Below are 14857 nucleotides of genomic sequence, written 5' to 3'. Positions count from 1 at the left end.
TTTGTCTCTGTGCTTTAGCAACAAAAACCTCTGATCACTACATCACTTTGTCTGGCACCTTATTAAAAGGACGAAGTATGTTRTGAATAAATAGAGATTATTTTATTTGTTCCCCACACATTGTTTTGGCTCTGTGCGCAGTCCGTGGGGGTTGCACTGACCCTGTGTGCGCTTTGACAAGTTTTTTGTGTGTGTAGTTTCAGAGACTGACGGTGTGACAGGACAACCCCCAGGCTCCCCGCTGTCTGATCTGGATATTTGCAGCTTTCCTCCTGAGCTTTGCGTTTTTACCACAAGAAGGTTAAAAAATAAAAAAGTCATGGATTCATGACTTTGACTAAATTTAGTTGTATTATTTCTCTCAACTTTCTCATACCCTCACTGCGATGTAGTCTCATCCCATGAATATTTAATAACCATTTACAACAAAAATGCTYGCAAAGTAAGAGTCTACTCTTATGAGGGATTTCGATGTTGGATATGGAAACTTTGAAGACTTTTGTTTTTTTTTTTTACAATGTTTTTCTCCGCACTAAATCAACAGAATTTACAATAGTACCCTTTTTTTCAGCCTACCCTTATGTATTGGAATCCAGCTGATATTAGCTGCTTAATTAGCTGGGTTGTCTTTTCAGGTAGCCAGTCAGCACTTGGCTAAATTTAAGTCATCTTCCATGAAGCTGACTGGCAATATGGTGCAACATTTGGGGAATAGGCAGCGCTCAGTCACTCTACTTCATGTAGCTGCAGACTTTAAAACAGGAACACCAGCAATTTGTCTGTCATCTTGGTAAAGCTTTTTAAAACCCTTATGCCCTTAACTGACCCACTCCTGCTCCCAGCAGTCTCTAGTTTGGATTTAGCAGCTCCACAGCGGACAAGAATTTGTACAGGCACGACAAAAACATGTTAACACCTGATATATAAATATCAATCCTTCACATATAAATGCGTAGAGGTTGCAGGAGCAGTTGAAGGCACCAACGTTGTTTGCTGGTAACAACTTACGCAAACCTAGGACAAAACACGACACCGAGTAATTAGGTAAACTCATCCATTTTGGCAGATGTTTAAACTCTGACATCAAGATCAAATTGGAAATTATGAAGCTGAATCAAAATCCCACCTAGCATCAAATGTTTGCCCTCAAAAATGATTTCTGGAGCTAATAATATCAATCGCTGTTTCAATTTCTTTGTGTGCCACAGTCAGAATCTAGTCAGACTGCTTATATTTACAAAGTGRGATATATTGGATTTTATAATACAAACAAGGTGAAGAGCACAAACAAATTACTCCACTGGCCAGTCAAGACGCTGCTTGCTGTTCTCTTTTTGGTAATGCATTTATTGTCACAACAGATTACATTTACATGGTGTAGAGATGGGTGACAAACAGAAATGAAAGGGTTCACATCTCTAACGTATTTTGTGTCTTTTTTTTACTTAAATAAAACTGCATTCACAGAGCACACACTGGGTGCAGGTGATGGCCCCTAGCCACAGGAGCACCGTATAAATTCATTTATTTTATTTTTTTGTCTGMATACGTTTGTGGTCTTGTGGATTTGCATGTGCATTTTCATGGTGAGCATACAGTAGAGGAACCTTTTTCTTTAGGTTAAGGAGAATGAAGGTAATTTTTTCATGTATGGCACATATTTGATTTGTTTTTGTGCCATATAAAGAATGGCAAACACTTTTTGTGCTGTGGTGTTTTTTTGTTGTTGTTTTTTTTGGCCACAAATTCTCTTCACACCTACCAAATAAAAACCTGGATTTGGAATCGTACAATTTCCTGAGCATTTTGTCAAGTTTAAACAGAAGCGATTCAACATTCTTAAAATCTTAAAACCATTTTTCCGTAATATAAAAAAATTTACAATCTTAAGCCTTTAAATGCACTAAAAACTACTTTGTTTTCCTAACTCATCCATTGAAGAAGCRAAAGAAAAGAAATACAATCTTTAATTTGTATTATTATTATTTTTTTTTACACATGGGGCTATAGACTTTCGGTTGGGGGCTGGACGCTCTGRTGCCAGTGTGAATCTATTCATGGACAATTAAGGATGAGTTATGCAGAAAGCATTTCTATTTTCTCTTTTTTGTGTGTATGTGTTCACAAGTCTTCTCGTCAATACTCTCACCAAACTCATATTTATCATTCCCCTTCAAGAAAACATGCAAAAAACAAACCAATCTTTAGTCCCATCTTCTTTCACCAATCTCTCATCTCCCATTAGTATTTATCTACAAACTTTGTGCTCGCATTTCTTTCTTTCTGCATAAAGTCATTTACATACACATCATTAATACAATCACTTCATTCTATATGAAATGGTTTTTGCTTTTTTTGTCTGTGGGACACGTTTTATACCATTTGGTGGGCAGCTGAGGGCTAATGAAGGGTTTCGACTGTTTGATCTTGGATCACTTTGTTGTTCTTATGTAAATCTTTTGTGACAACAGCAAGACTAAGACCTTTTCTTGTCCTTGATGTCCCTGTTGCTCATCCAAGTCAACAAGTTTAGAATAGTAGAGAGATGAAAAGAAAATAATTAACACCAATGAGTTCCTCCATAAGCAGTCTGAGAGTAGAAATGTGATTTTTTTTTTTTTCCCCCCCACCTGGGTCATCCTCTGTGTCAAGTGAAAGTTTATGTAATCCATCAGCTGAAGATATCCACATCCAGGAGGCGTTTTCACTCGGACAAAGCTCCGCTTGACCGCCAAAGCTCAAACGGTTCTGCGACCTCTCCGGTYCCTTCACACATAAACAGGGCTAGTTTTTTTGTTGTTGTTGTTTTTTTTTAAATATATTATCAGGCGCTTTTTCCTGCATCCGCTGTCGTAGTAAGTATACTGTATGTACATCATCTCTTCCAAAGTCTGGTACTGATTAAGTGTTTTTGTGGTGGCTGTGAGAGTGGCATCCAGGCTGAGGTGGGGTGCAATGCGGTGAGTAKYGACGGTCATTGCTGGGGCAGTTCTGACGGCTGTTTCTTGGGTTTCAGAGTGTCTATGAGAGACTGGACGCTGCGTTTAACACTGGTGGTCACTCGGCGCGTTACTGAGTCTGAAGAGGGAGATGAGGAAGAGCCAGCACGTTGAGAGGGCGGCCGTGCCACCAGACACTTCTGGTATCGGAGCTGGGGAAGAGGAAGAGGGAGGGTGTGAGTGAGTAAAAGGGTTTAATGAGAATTCAGCTGAAGACCTTATTTACTTTCTCTTAATTATTTCTCATGTGGTCTATCAGTAAAKAAGAGCATTGATGCCCCCCACATTCAGTTTGTTTAAGGGAAAAGGCTCAGTCTTCCTCGTGTTAATTTYTTTTTTTACTATAAGGATCAGATTTTCTAGAAATAAGTTGTTTAAAAAAGCGGAGGAAGTTTCAGACTGATCATGTTTATATATACTGAGGCTGAGAACAGTGGTACCTGATTCACCACCTTAGTATTTTAAGAAACAGCACCAATTATTTAAAAATGATAAATCATTTCTCAAGACAATGAGATGATTCATGTGGTCACAACAAAACASGTATGATAATTRTACTTATTTCAACAAACCTGAGATCTTGTTATATTAGTACAAGATACCGTGTAATCAGTACAAAGCAATTTTAAGGTTTTCTTATCATGATAAAAGAAAGTAAAAAGAAAATCTGATCTTATTAATATTATTATAACAAAGCCAGTGCACCTTTCAGTTATCTTGATATACCAGGATGATAAAACTGTATTTATAATAAAACAAGCTTGAGGTCTGTGGTTCAGGTGATAAAGTGGGAGCTTCATTGCTTTAAACGCTAAGAACGCACTTATACTAAACTCCAAGCATTCTAAATATGCATGTAAATTAAAATTCAACATTTGTCCTTTTTTGTCAAAAATTCAAAATAAAATACAATATTTCAAAATTGGAGTCTGGAAAGGGTCAGGAACTCTGACAGAAGGCACAGAAGAATGCTGCAGTTCAAACGTTTAGTTTCAGGACTTACCACACAAGCCGCCTGCACTGCCTCCGACACGCTGCCTGCATTCGGGTCACACCAGAAGACGTGACACTGGAAGTGCTGGTTCCCAGTATCCATGATGAAGGCAAACGTATGCACGTCCCGTCCCACGCCCATGAAGGACAAAAACCGCACACGGCACTCCACCAACACCTCCTCCTCTTCCTCCTGTGCAGCCATCAAAGAGGAGAGTCAAAGCTCTAATCTGCCTCTCTTTTTAATTGATAAGCCTATTCTCATCTTTTATTTATTTGAAAACCCCTGGTTAGTCACAAAACCCCCCTGCCTTCTCTTTGATGACAGCCACGGTGGTGTCCGCAATACTTAGTATGACAGGGGTCCATTCTTCTTTGCCTGTGGATGACAGGAGGTTTTCTATGGCCCCGTTAATAATGTCCATACCTGGGGACGAAACACACAGTATCCTCAAAACACTACACATCTAAAAATACTTTTTTTTTTTTTTGATGAGAGAGGAATTCAGTGTGATTCCAGCTTTACCTATTGGGCGAGACACGTATGTCACACCAAGATAAAACACATGGAACTTCTGCACCAGTTCAGTCTTTGGCATGGGGAACTCTACAGAGAGAAAACACACATTCAGACATCCAAGCAAGCCTAATCAGAAGACAAGATCTGATTTTTCAAAAGAGGAGTGCACACATGATAATTGGCTTAAAGCTGAGAAATAAACAAACACTGAATATTTTAATATTTTGTTCTGCTGTTGACATGATTAGAGCATAAAAAAAGATAGAGGCGCATACTGGATTTTGGAGGTCTGACTGTGTGAAAGCCCTGCTGGTACCTGCTTATACCCTGGCCTGTGGGCAGAGATGACTGCATAACAAAATAAGTGATCAAAGCAACCATTTGCACTTCAATCAGCGTACCACGTTAAGATCTTCGGCTCCCAGGAAGCAAATCGTGACACAATAGAGCGTTCGCTCAACAGGGCTGGGTTGGTTTCTGACACGGCAAAATGACAAACAATACGAGCACCGAAATAATCAAAAACTAACAAAAGGGTGTGTAAAAAGAAATAAAATCAATTAATAAAAGATTTTAGAATCCTAAATGGCAAAGTAGAAATCTGTAGAAAACAGATATTTTAACTGTTTGCTCCAAAAAAAAAAAAAACTTAGCATAAACTGGCTTGGAAGATGGACCCCGTCCTAAGGAACATACAAAATGGAGATCAGAAGAGTGAGGTCATTTCTGGGATTTGATAATTGATATGTTTTATTGTTAGCTGTACAACCCTGGTTATAAGCTTACAGTTTGTGGGTGACCTTTCTATTGACATAGGGTCTTTGTTATGGCTGCTGAAAACTCTGACTTTGCTGCTGTTCTTAACCCATTTTGTGATTAATTTGATGATCTGCTTCTTGCCACTGTCCATTGGAAAACCCATTTGTGTCCAGGGTTTTATTTCCTGGCTGATGTCTTGAGCTTCAGCATTTCTGCAGAATGTTATTTTTTCATGATGACATCTATTTTGGTCCCCTCAACCTGATGTTGTACCATAACGTTAGGACGGTGTACAGACCTCCAAGCTTCTTTTTGACATCATCGTCTGGGTTTACTACATTGTTTAATGGCATAGTTTTCTATTCTACAATGCCATTCTGTCAAGAGGATGGAGCTCGTAAAGTTTGGTATTTACTGAGGTGTTATTTGTTGGGGTTTAAAAGAAGCAGTAATTCAGAAGCAATGATCTGGTTCATCCATTATGAGCTCAATATTGTTCACTGAATTTTAACAAATGACAAATCTTTGAGTTCAGAGATGTGAAGCTTTGTGGATGCAGGGGATCATTGGGTTATATTTGATCTTGGGGTCGAGGTGGGAGCTGTGGAGCACCAGGCATTTCCCTAAAGAAACGGTTATTGGATTTTTAATGAGTTTCACTGTCTCCATAAGTGAGCTGCTGTTATGGTTCTTTTATAATCTGATTCCCTCTGTGGCTTGCCCTTAACACTCAGCTGACATGCTTACCAGCTGGGGTTATCACAGAGGATTGGTTGTGCTGGACCTTTTCCTCTTTTTCTCCAATAATTACTTAGGACTGAGACAAGCAAGCAGTGGGAATAAGTAAACAAGGCTATGAACAGAACTATCTATAGACAACTGTCCTTTGTTTACACAATTCTTCTTTGCTGCTCCTGAGCCAACAGGAGCTTCCTTTCCAAAAAAAAAAAAAGAGTCTAGACATGTTGGAAAAACTCTGTAATGGGAAAACAAAAGACTACAATGTGGAGATTTTCCATGGCTGACAAATTATATTTTTACACGAGGGAACTACAAAGAAAATGAAAAGAARATTAGTCTGTGTGTGATATGTTGAATTCCTTATGTTGTGGGGGTATAAATCTTTTCAAACGTTCACATTTAGGATTTTCTCTTTCTTCAGGATTAATGACTACAATATAAAACCTTTTGGATTAAAATAAGCAAGAGCAGATAAATAAATGGTAAGGAAACTAATTATTCTGGAAATGTTATCAAAGTATCCTCTGAAGTAATGGAAATGTGTATGTGTGCGTGTGTGCGTGTGTGTGCGTGTGTGTGGGTGTGTGCTTGTGTGTGTGTGTTTACCTTGTAGGGGCACATCAGAGCCATTCTGGGAGGAGCTGCCAGCCGCAGCTTTAGCACTTTTTCTTTCAGCCATAATCTGAAAAGAAATGGATATGTGAAAAAGTGAGAAACAGCAAACCAAAACAGAAGTAAACAAAAGAAAGAAACGCTTGGGGGAAATTATTAAAAATTAATAACGGAAGAATATGATAACCAGAATATGAATTCCAAGAAAGTAGGGACGGGCAAAACTTTCAGCAGATAACAAGAAGGCTAATGGAGAACCGCAAAGTTGCTCTGTTTTATCCCTAAGATCTACCAGGAAGCCAAAAGACAGAACTTTGACACAATCTTATACCTGCACAATGTTTTATACAAGTTTTCAKTCACAGAACTCAACAAGCCAAAGTTTTTTTTAAAAAGAAAAATCTGTCATGGWACATGCYRGATTTGGAAAAGGTTTTCAGTCTTTAAGAAATCTAAGACGACATTTTCTAAAATAAATAATTTTGGTTTTAGAATAGAAACAACCTTAAATTGTTAACATTACTAAAATTCAGATTTTAGTAATGTTASCCATCATCATCACTATTCGCTAATATAAAATGCTAAAGGTGGTTTAAAACGTTTTTATCATAGCTGAAGCACAAAAATAGAACAAAAATTTACATAAGGGTACTTAGATTGTTCAATTGTGCAAAAGTGCAACAAATTCATCAAATTTGAGAAGAGTTTCCTATAAATTTKGAGTTTTATACAAATGATGTATCTCTCTGACTTGTGTTTTATTGATCAGAAATGTTGGTTCAAAGTGTAAGTATGGTACTTCGGTGCTTGCTGAGAATAAATGGTTTGAGTTATTTTCATGCTGACCACAAGAAAATACGTAAATATATCTCCTTCATTCGTACAGATAAAATAGATACTGCCCTTTTTCCGGTTTTGGGGCCACAGCTCTCTTTCTTGGAGATGCKCGCTCTTTAAAGAGAGTTGAATATTCTGCAAGGCCTCTGCACCGAGCCAGTGAGCTCTCTACAGACCCTTGATAAATTGCAGGCGTCATTAATCAAAGTCGACAGTCTGTCTGCATCTCTGCTAACAGGGGAGCCTAAAAGACACACATTCACTCTAAGGCACAAAACGGAGCGCAGTTCAATGTGCTGCTCAGCCGCGAAACTCAGGTCACCAAGTTTGTCCCCTGCAGTAAAGAGAAAACCACCAGTGTGTTTAAAATAGGTAGTTTGAGGGTATGACTTGTGGTACCGTGTAATGCACAGAGATAAAGATACTTTYTTTGCTTTGGGATTAGAAATCTAAAAGTGTGTAAAAGAATGAAAAACTTTTTTTTTTCTCTAAMTGGGTCAYCGTTTCTCTTAGGAGKAACATCTGTCATTCCACAAATTCATCCTTTACAAGGTCAGCGTTGACCAGAGGATGGGCTAGTTTTCATAGATGCTCTTATGAAACCACACACTTTTGCCCATATGAGCTACAATGTTTCCCTGGGTGAAATTTTGTCTTGGGCTAGGATAATATTTATGTGCAGGTCTTACAGAATCCCATTTCGGAGTTTGCTCATGTAAAAAGGATCATCATTGCTTCACAGACTGAAGCAATGACTCGGRGAAGATTTTAATAACAGGCATTAGGATTAAGGTAGCATTCACAGCTTTCTGTTTATGAGATGAGAAATTGGCCTTCATTCACGTGAGATCGCTCATACTGGCAGACGGCTTTTTAATAGTTGCGCAAATCTGTAGGTGCTACGCAACAGCTGGAAAGGTTGTGATATCATCATGGTTTGGTTGCGCATTCTAAATGGTTTATGACCTCCTTGTTTTTCCAGCCCAATGTAAAGGTAAAAATGTCATTCTTGTTTCGTTAAATGGAGCAGATATCTGCTGCAGAGTCACACATCAAAGTATCTCTATTAAGAAAGCCACATTTACTTTCTGCAGCATTTCTATCTTTCCTTRAGAAACTGCAAAAGCAACATGAAAATTATTCACAAAACGGTTTTAGGAGAATAAACTAGACTGCACACAGTAGACAGAGGGTTACATGGTGCTCCATACAAGAAGCAAACCTTAAGCACAAGACAGTAACCACAGTAAGTAAACACAGTTAGTAAACAGAGACAAGTTATCTTCATGAAAAGGAAGATGGTGGACGATCAAAGATCTCTTTGTGCCGCTCAGACAAGGGAAAGCTTATTTAACTCTTTCTTCTCTTAAATATGAGACTGCAACACTCAAACAAATGGCTAAAAACCAAGGAGCACCACTTCAAACTCTAGAGGCCTCAGGTTATTGCGGGACAATTGGAAATAGACTTATAGACTGAAGTATGGCTTTGTTTTGGATCTATTGCTAGAGGAGGCCTCTTCTATCGAACTGGAAATTTGGCTTAGATTTTCATGGGTAAACTGAATAAACTTCTAGAGCTCTGATGTGCTGTGGATAAATCACAGAACAGATGCTTATCTATCAGGCAAAGCACCATGTTAGGAAAAAAAAACCTAAATCAAACCACATATCACCACAAACATTATACCAACAGTCAAACACGGTGGTGGAGGAGTGATTATTTGGCTTTACTTTGAATCCATAAGATCTTGGAACATTGCAGTCATGGACAAGGCTATTAACTGCTCTGYAGTGAAAATTAAATCAAATTTAATGCCAACTGTCCAAAAGCTCAGAAAAAAATGCAACAGGAAGATGATTTCAAGCACATCCAACACAGAATGAGTGAAAAGAAAARAAAGTGGTGTAATGGTTCAAATTATGCTGCAGTGCAATCTTAGAAAAGCTGAAACCAATCTGAAAATCTCAATTAAGTGAAACACAGTCTTAACATATGGGGCAAAATTCCTCCATGACGTGATAGACTCAGTAAAAAGGTAATAAGTGGAAAAACTTTTAAAGTAGCTGCACCTACAGCTTTTGTCCTGTCATTCATTTACTATTATGTAAATGTSTAAGGCTACAGCAGTTATAAAAACCACCACCACCATGGAAAACTGTTCTCCTCCAAGAATAAAATGCGCCGATTCAAAAAACGGATCACTCATTTCAGTGTGTGAGATAAAAGCTAATCTCTGTGAATGCAGTAGCAGTAATGATCATTACCTTGGAGCAGATTTCGTGGAGACTTGTGGCGATGGCTGCGGCAGGAGTATCACATCGAAACACGTGGCACTTCAACACTCGTGTGTTTTTGTCTCTGGCCACATAGGCAAAATCCCTGAAGCGTGGTTGGAAGACACAAGAACGATCACGGGTGAATTTGTAACGCAGATGTGACAGAAAATCATCATCAGGATCAATTTTCCAAATGCACCTACACAGTGGGCCAACCAAACACATTTCTTCAACAAAAGGCCAAGAAGAAAAATCTCTTTAATAAAGGTTGTTTAGTGATTAATGTCAATAAGCTAGCCTTGCTTAGTAAATGACATTTAATCACACGTTGATTAAATGCCAATAAACGTTTATTTTGAGTTACTTTACATTCTCCAAGCACCCTCAACAGTTTTGAGTTATTTAATATTCTATTGAAAAAAAAATCACCTAAAACATATATTGTTATATAATAAGGAGTCCTTATTGTGCAGCTTAAATGAAACGCAGCATTGATTGCCTCTTAAATAAAGTGTTTTCTAAAGAGGTCTTCAAGTTGTCATCACAAATATGTGTGGAGTGTATGTATGTTTTGATAAAAACTTTAATGTTTTTCTGCTGTTAGTTATATCTGGCACAAAAAATTATGAAGTTTGTGTGTCTTTGACTATTTCTTCCTAAACTATATCTACGGGTATTACCACTACCCACTGTTTGCTAAAAGAAATATGTATTTTGTTTTCCAAGTGAGGGGGATGACAGAAGATGTATAAAAAAAATCTCCATAGCTCACACTTGGAGAAGAGTCAAAGTCTTTATAACAAAGGGACTTTGGGCCACATCTCTACCAGGGGGAGGGAATAAGGATACTGTATTTTATTGTTTCATTCATTTGTGCAACTTTTGTTGTAAGATATTTGCTATTTTCATTAGACAATCCCTTAAAAGCTTGTTTTAGCCCTTTGAAGTAGTTTTTTATTTATTTATTTGAATTTAAGCATAAAGCAACGAAAAATAAGTAAAAAAAAAAACAATTACAAAATAATCCAAGCTTCTGGTTTACAAACCACCTTTTCATCTATCATTCTTCCGTAGATTTCTCGATAAACTCGTATCCCCGTGATTATACATGTGTTGTTCCCATCTACGTGCTGTCAGAACGCTGGCACATGTTACTTTTCTCACCAGCGGCTCCATGCTGCGCGGTGACATTTGGTTTGACAGTGAAAGTAGGCGACTTATTCAAAAACATCAAAAGAGTTTGTCCTTGGATCTGTCTTCTCTTTTGATACGAGGACCTCCCCAACTATTCCTCCTGCATCTGTTTGATTCATAAATGCTTTAGCAATAGTTTCACCCATTGACTTTAAAAAAACAAAAATAAGCTGCTGCACTTTGCATCATGGAGAGTTTACGTCTCTCCTAGACATTTCTTGGTTAAGGTTWGCTGTAATTGACGCCGTTGTTTATGGGGAAATATATTTTTTTGTTTGTGTCGTCTCACGGAGGCTTTCGAAGAAGTCAAACTTGCTTGATTTAAGCCAAGCATGATTTTTAGTCTGTTTTTCTAAACCAAAAATCACAGTTTCCATCAATGTGACAATACAAGCCCACGTGCATGCGTGTACAAAGGTGTGTGTGAATGAGCCAAAGGAGACTGCATGCCAGGAGCATCGCAGCAGTGCCACATGGCTTAGAAAATAATAATAATAAAAAAAAAGAAGTGATGAGATGAGACTTCAGGGAAGAAACTCCTCTGAGAAAGAAACTTTATGCTGAGAGTGGGTGGCAGATGAAAAACAGCAACACCTGGGAGGTAGGACACAGACACACACACAGACAGAAGATGAAAGATACACACATTTCTTTCTCATTAACAGGTGAGACAAGCTGCAAAACAAAACAAACAAACACAAAAAAACAAGTACGTGGATGTGCTGCCAGCTTCGGACGGAAATGACAATGAGTAATTAAGCAGGAGGGCGTGAGGACATGAGAGGAGGCCAACTGGATGGCTGTGGGTCTCCAGATGCACGCAAACATCTCMGCTCGTGCGCCAATGAAACCACGGACACAAACAGAAATATGGCAACTACAGCTGGCATTTATCACAGCGGGCTCCTTGTGTTTATGAGTCCATTACCCAGCCTGTCTCCGCTGCTTAATTGTGTGCTCACACACACTTTGGGTCGATAATGCTCTCCGCCTGTGGCCAGGCAGGAAAGCGATAGGACGCATCCCTCCTTCAGGGACGTTTGAGGGGTGCGCTGTCGAAAGCAGTATGAGCGGCCTTGCCTCTGATGCCACAAATGATTCTTTTATGACTCCTGCGCCCTCTCAGAGGGATYGCAAAGCAACGAAACAGCATGCAACTCTTAATAGGCGGCAGCCTTCAGCCGGTGCGACTCGCAGGTGATTTGTCACCTACGGTAGCTGCTGTACTCCACATAACTTGGGGCAAAAGTAAAGACACTGATTTAACTCCCAAAGTGACAAGCAATGGTTCCACAGCTGGGTGGCAGCACTCATATTAAGATTGTGAGAGGAGGTACGCAGATCACATTTTTTAGTAAACCAATGAGAGATGTTACCTTTYTCTGTGTCCCAGGAAGCGTGGGGAAGAGGAGGGGATTTGGGGCAAGAAAAGAGAAGGTAAAGGGTTAGAGAAACATTAATGCAACATCCTRAGTCAGTATTCATCCTGTCAGTATCACTCAGCTCTATATACTTTTTATTTCAGTGGATCGGTATTATTACACAGAACACCTTTCCTGTGCGATGTGCCATCATACCACACCGCTACACAGATGCGCACAAGATCGGCTTGTTTCAACTCGGCTTCATYTCTTTCATCCACTCTGCTTTCAGTCTCTAATCGTCYCTCTGCTTTCATCCTCCCCCTGCGTCTCTCAATCCTCTGCACACTTTTTTTTCTTTTCAGAGAAGGAGAAGCTCCAGACAGAAAGGAGATCCAACACGAGATGATTGATATTAATGGCATAATGCGCCACAGTGCACCACGTCTTCTAGTCTGTGATAGTCTATTATCGGAAACACAACAAAAGGTGCGATTCTACGGCAGAAACCTTTTCCAGGAACCACGCAGGTTTTCTGGGGATTTTCTTTTTCAGAAAACAGCACCGGCAAGGAAAAATTACCTTTTGGAAGGGATCTTGAAATATAATTGGAGCTTTGAGATTGGACGGCTCACCATTTTTAGATGGTGGAATAATCCAAGCATTTTGTTTCAGACACCCCCTGGTTTCAACTCCTATATTGCTCAAATTATTTGTTAATTTTAAATCATATCACAAAAGTTAATGGATGTCTGTTGTGTGCAAATACATCATGTAAACCAAATATCAGTGTATCAGATCATATCAACTACATTGACATGATCTGTGCAGCTTTATTGGAAAAAAATAAAAAGCCGTATTTCATGATATTTTACATCTATGTTCAGAGAAACCAACTTTTTCTCACAACTCCACAGGATTAGGGATTATTTACATATTTATGTAAATAAATATTATTTACATATTTATGTAAATAATCCCGAAATCTGTAGATGTTTACAAGCTTTCTCAGACACCAAAGTGAATTTCTTTCAGCTTCAGATCGTAGATGCTTTGAAATAATCACAAATTGAGCTTAGTGAATTTGTAATCCTCGTTCTGATGCRTTCTCCTTCCCGCTCAGTTCAAAGGTGAGTAAACACAGAAGTAAATGCTGGAACATATCATTTATAGGTGGTTATGGTTACACCGTTGCACATGGTGTGGAGTGACGATACAGAAGTTATAAAGTCTAACTGCTGTGACATAATCATTGGGTTGTTTTATGGCCGGAAATTATCGTTGTGACCAGAACTCATTTTCTGACTCACACGCTTTGGAGTTAAGATGTGGGAAGTTAATTTGAAATCTGTTCTGGATACACACTGTCACAGTTTTAAGGGACTTTCCTCAACTTTTTCCCCATGACTGCCATTAAAAYAACCTGAGGTGAACGCTGCATTCATTTCATTTCACATTCTGGACTCTGCTGTTGAGATTTACATCAATCTGCATTACCTAGTAATTGACACTAAAGCAGCAACTCACCTGAAGTAACTTACTGCACCATGAGCAGATGCAATTGATATAAACACCATAGTTTTGCATCCCAGTGCTACACAGAAAGCCCATGTTGCGTAGAGAAAGCAGGGCTAATTCTGACACATTCCTGCCTTTGATGATCCACTAAGCAGAAACAGCAGGCACATTCTTTATAGCAAGAATCCTATCTTTAGAGTGCCAAAAGTGCTGGTTCAACAGGGAGTCCCCTGCATCCGCACACACGAGAAAAAACCTATGGAGACTACATCAGAGTTTAMAGCTCAAAAAGCCCACACAAGTTTCTCTCTGTGATTAAACTTTGAATYAGGACTGTGACACGCCGTTCGATTTTACGTTCCGAGTCCATGTCTTATTCACTCCCTGGTACTTTTGGTTAAATCAAATACAACTCTGAATACTTTAAATCCTATTTCCCATTTCCCTTAAGACATCCACATTTCTCCCTCTCCAATATGTTTGAAATTTCTTGTTCCTGGAAAAAAAGAACCACATCAAATCCAGAGCAGCTCTCTGCCTTTCAAACAACCAGAACTCAACCTTATTTGACTTTTGCAGCAAGACTGAGGCAACGTTAAACGCACCTCAACATAAATCTTTTTGTACGATTTTGCCAACACTCGGCTAGAAGTGCACTCACTTACCCTGGTCAGGCTTATTTTTACGTCCAAGTTACTAAGCCATCATTCTGTGGCCTCAGGCCTGTGATCGCTCATTGAAAATGCCACTACAGCCAGTCAGAGTAATCCAGCACAGTGAGGTGATGATGAAGAGCAGCAGCAGGAAACAGTACTGACATTTACAAGGTAACTGTGTGGAAATTYAAAGCCCAGGAAGGTAAAATTGTACATGATGTCAAAAGTATCCCGTATGGTTAAGAAAAAATAATTTAACCAATCTGATATGTTAGATTTGAAYWATTTTCTAGAACCTGGTAAAGATCACTGAGACATTAAGACAGACTGAGGAACCCACAGGAGTACACACTGCAACACTCTCTTTAAACTTGACATTTCAATCTAC

General features: G+C 39.0%; 1 protein-coding gene across 5 annotated transcripts in view; it reads right to left on the bottom strand.

Annotated features, from left to right (window-relative positions):
• Positions 1-1329: 1329 nt before the first annotated feature.
• apbb2a (amyloid beta (A4) precursor protein-binding, family B, member 2a) overlaps positions 1330-14857 on the bottom strand; it is a 45385-nt gene continuing 31857 nt past the window's right edge. For 4 of the 5 annotated variants that reach the window (XM_017307141.1, XM_017307139.1, XM_017307140.1 and 1 more), the window contains 7 exons: positions 12311-12316; positions 9729-9843; positions 6619-6694; positions 4519-4599; positions 4304-4419; positions 4003-4185; positions 1330-3151 (listed from right to left, as the gene is read on the bottom strand). In XM_017307141.1, the coding sequence (XP_017162630.1) occupies positions 2975-3151; positions 4003-4185; positions 4304-4419; positions 4519-4599; positions 6619-6694; positions 9729-9843; positions 12311-12316 (754 nt within the window). In that variant the 3' untranslated portion in view covers positions 1330-2974. The remainder of the gene's footprint in view (positions 3152-4002; positions 4186-4303; positions 4420-4518; positions 4600-6618; positions 6695-9728; positions 9844-12310; positions 12317-14857) is intronic. The other variant, XM_008420222.2, reaches the window with a different exon arrangement.

The sequence above is a fragment of the Poecilia reticulata genome, linkage group LG10 (assembly GCF_000633615.1).
Source record: "Poecilia reticulata strain Guanapo linkage group LG10, Guppy_female_1.0+MT, whole genome shotgun sequence".
Lineage (NCBI taxonomy): Eukaryota > Metazoa > Chordata > Actinopteri > Cyprinodontiformes > Poeciliidae > Poecilia > Poecilia reticulata.
Note: the sequence above shows the minus strand (reverse complement) of the source record. Positions and strands in the feature narration are given on the sequence as shown.